General features: G+C 40.1%; 1 protein-coding gene across 1 annotated transcript; it reads right to left on the bottom strand.

Moving 5' to 3' along the window:
* Window positions 1-247: 247 nt before the first annotated feature.
* On the bottom strand, window positions 248-630 carry tmem205 (transmembrane protein 205; the record flags this gene model as incomplete). Its single annotated transcript, XM_034197959.1, is given in 1 exon segment — window positions 248-630. A coding segment is annotated over 1 exon segment (305 nt), but the record flags the coding sequence as incomplete, so codon positions are not given.
* Between the last annotated feature and the right edge of the window lie 1,328 nt (window positions 631-1,958).

The following is a 1,958-nucleotide window of genomic DNA, read 5'->3' as shown; positions in this document are numbered from 1 at the left end:
ACCTAACTTTATACGTTAGGTAAATGAAAATCTTAAGGTTTTATATTTTATCTTGGTGTTATTGGTTGTTGCTTATTTAAAATAGTGAATGAATGCTATCATATCAGATGTCGATTTTTTTTAAGTTAACATAAAGGTCCTACAGAGGAGGTGGGCCCCAGCATGGAGCTCCGCAGCTGGACCCATTTTGAAGTCATCAATAATAGTGTATTTTTTTGCATAATGCCAAAGAATACAATATTCTATGCACATGAACATGATGTCTTTACACTTTAATGTTTGGCTATTTTGAACCATACAAAAGTCCATGGTGATCTACTGTCCTCTAAATGGTGGACAGGTTGAGCGCGGTGTAGATCAGGTTGCTGGTGGTGCAGAGGAACCCGATCAGGTTGCAGAGCATGGACATCCCGTGGTATTTCCCGAAGGTGCGTTTGAAGGCTTTGTACTTGGGGTCCTTCTCTCTGAGTTTAGCGTACTCCTCCTTCTCGCTGCCCAGCCCGACCTGGTTCCCCAGGCCGTGCTCCTCCTCCACCGCCCGCATCTGGAACATCACCTCCGTGGAAGCCGGACCGATCCACTGCCCGTTCAGAGCCGCCGTGATCACAGCCACTAAGAAGAGAAGCATCTACAGGACACAAAGAGACAACGTACTGGAGGATGGGGAGGATTTGAATAGAAAATAATGTGACTAAAATAAGTATTTACTACTTACATCACCCATCAGCAGTTTAACCCCTCTTAAAGTGTGCAATACTTATATTTCTTTGGATTAATAGTTTACACTGTACATTTCAGACAATAATCTGGTTTGAATCATTACTGTTTGTTATATATTGCAATATACACATTTTTGCATTTTTATTGCAATTTTAACTACTTTTATTTTTACTATAAGTCTTTTTTTATATATATAAATATTTGACCTATTTCATTGTATTTGTATTGCACATTTTAACTTACATTTGTTATGTTTATATAAATTGTTTGTTTAATTTAACATTTTTAATCACACATTTTTATTACAACTTTATATCCTAATATTACGGTGGCCCTGAAGTGCAAGACACCACAGCATTTCACAAAACACAACAGCATTTCACATTGGACGGAAAGGGTATTCCTTAGGGAGAACAATTCTTGTTTGTGATTGGACAGAGCCAGCCAGAGAAGCACTGCTGTGATTGGTTGTTTTTGCTGCCAGTCAAGAAATGACGCTTCGTGATTGGCCCAACACATCAGCTGTTAGCTGTTAGCACACACTCAGAGCTCACAGCTCCTCATATCTGTTCAGAAACTGGACAAAAGTTAAACATACAAAACACAGACTGTCTATGTCATGGCGAATACAGTCGCTGCTTTATTTATGTCTGTATGACGTTAGCTTTTAAAATGCGTGTTTTCTGAATGGAATCAGATCCATCAGGCTAAACTAACCTGTAGCTGCTCCGTCCAAACTCACAACAACGTCATACAGACATAAATAAAGCAGCGACTGTATTCGCCATGACATAGACAGTCTGTGGTTTGTACATGTTTAACTTTTGTCCAGTTTCTGAACAGATATGAGGAGCTGTGAGCTCTGAGTGTGTGCTAACGGCTGATGTGTTGCGACATATTTCGCTGTCGGGTGTTGACCAATCACGAAGCGTCATTTCTTGACTGGCAGCAAAAACAACCAATATAGAGTGCCACTCTGGCTGGCTCTGTCCAATCACAAACAAGAAGTTTTCTCCCTAAAGGAATACCCTTTCCGTCCAATGTGAAATGCTGTGGTGTTTTCTGAAATGCTGTGGTGTTTTCTGAAATGCTGTGGTGTTTTCTGAAATGCTGTGGTGTTTTCTGAAATGCTGTTGCGTTTTCTGAAATGCTGTGGTGTTTTCTGAAATGCTGTAGGTGTTTTCTGAAATGCTGTGGTGTTTTCTGAAATGCTGTGGTGTTTTCTGAAATGCTGTGGT

Source organism: Gymnodraco acuticeps, unplaced genomic scaffold (genome assembly GCF_902827175.1).
Source record: "Gymnodraco acuticeps unplaced genomic scaffold, fGymAcu1.1, whole genome shotgun sequence".
NCBI classification, from domain to species: Eukaryota; Metazoa; Chordata; class Actinopteri; order Perciformes; family Bathydraconidae; genus Gymnodraco; species Gymnodraco acuticeps.
Note: the sequence above shows the minus strand (reverse complement) of the source record. Positions and strands in the feature narration are given on the sequence as shown.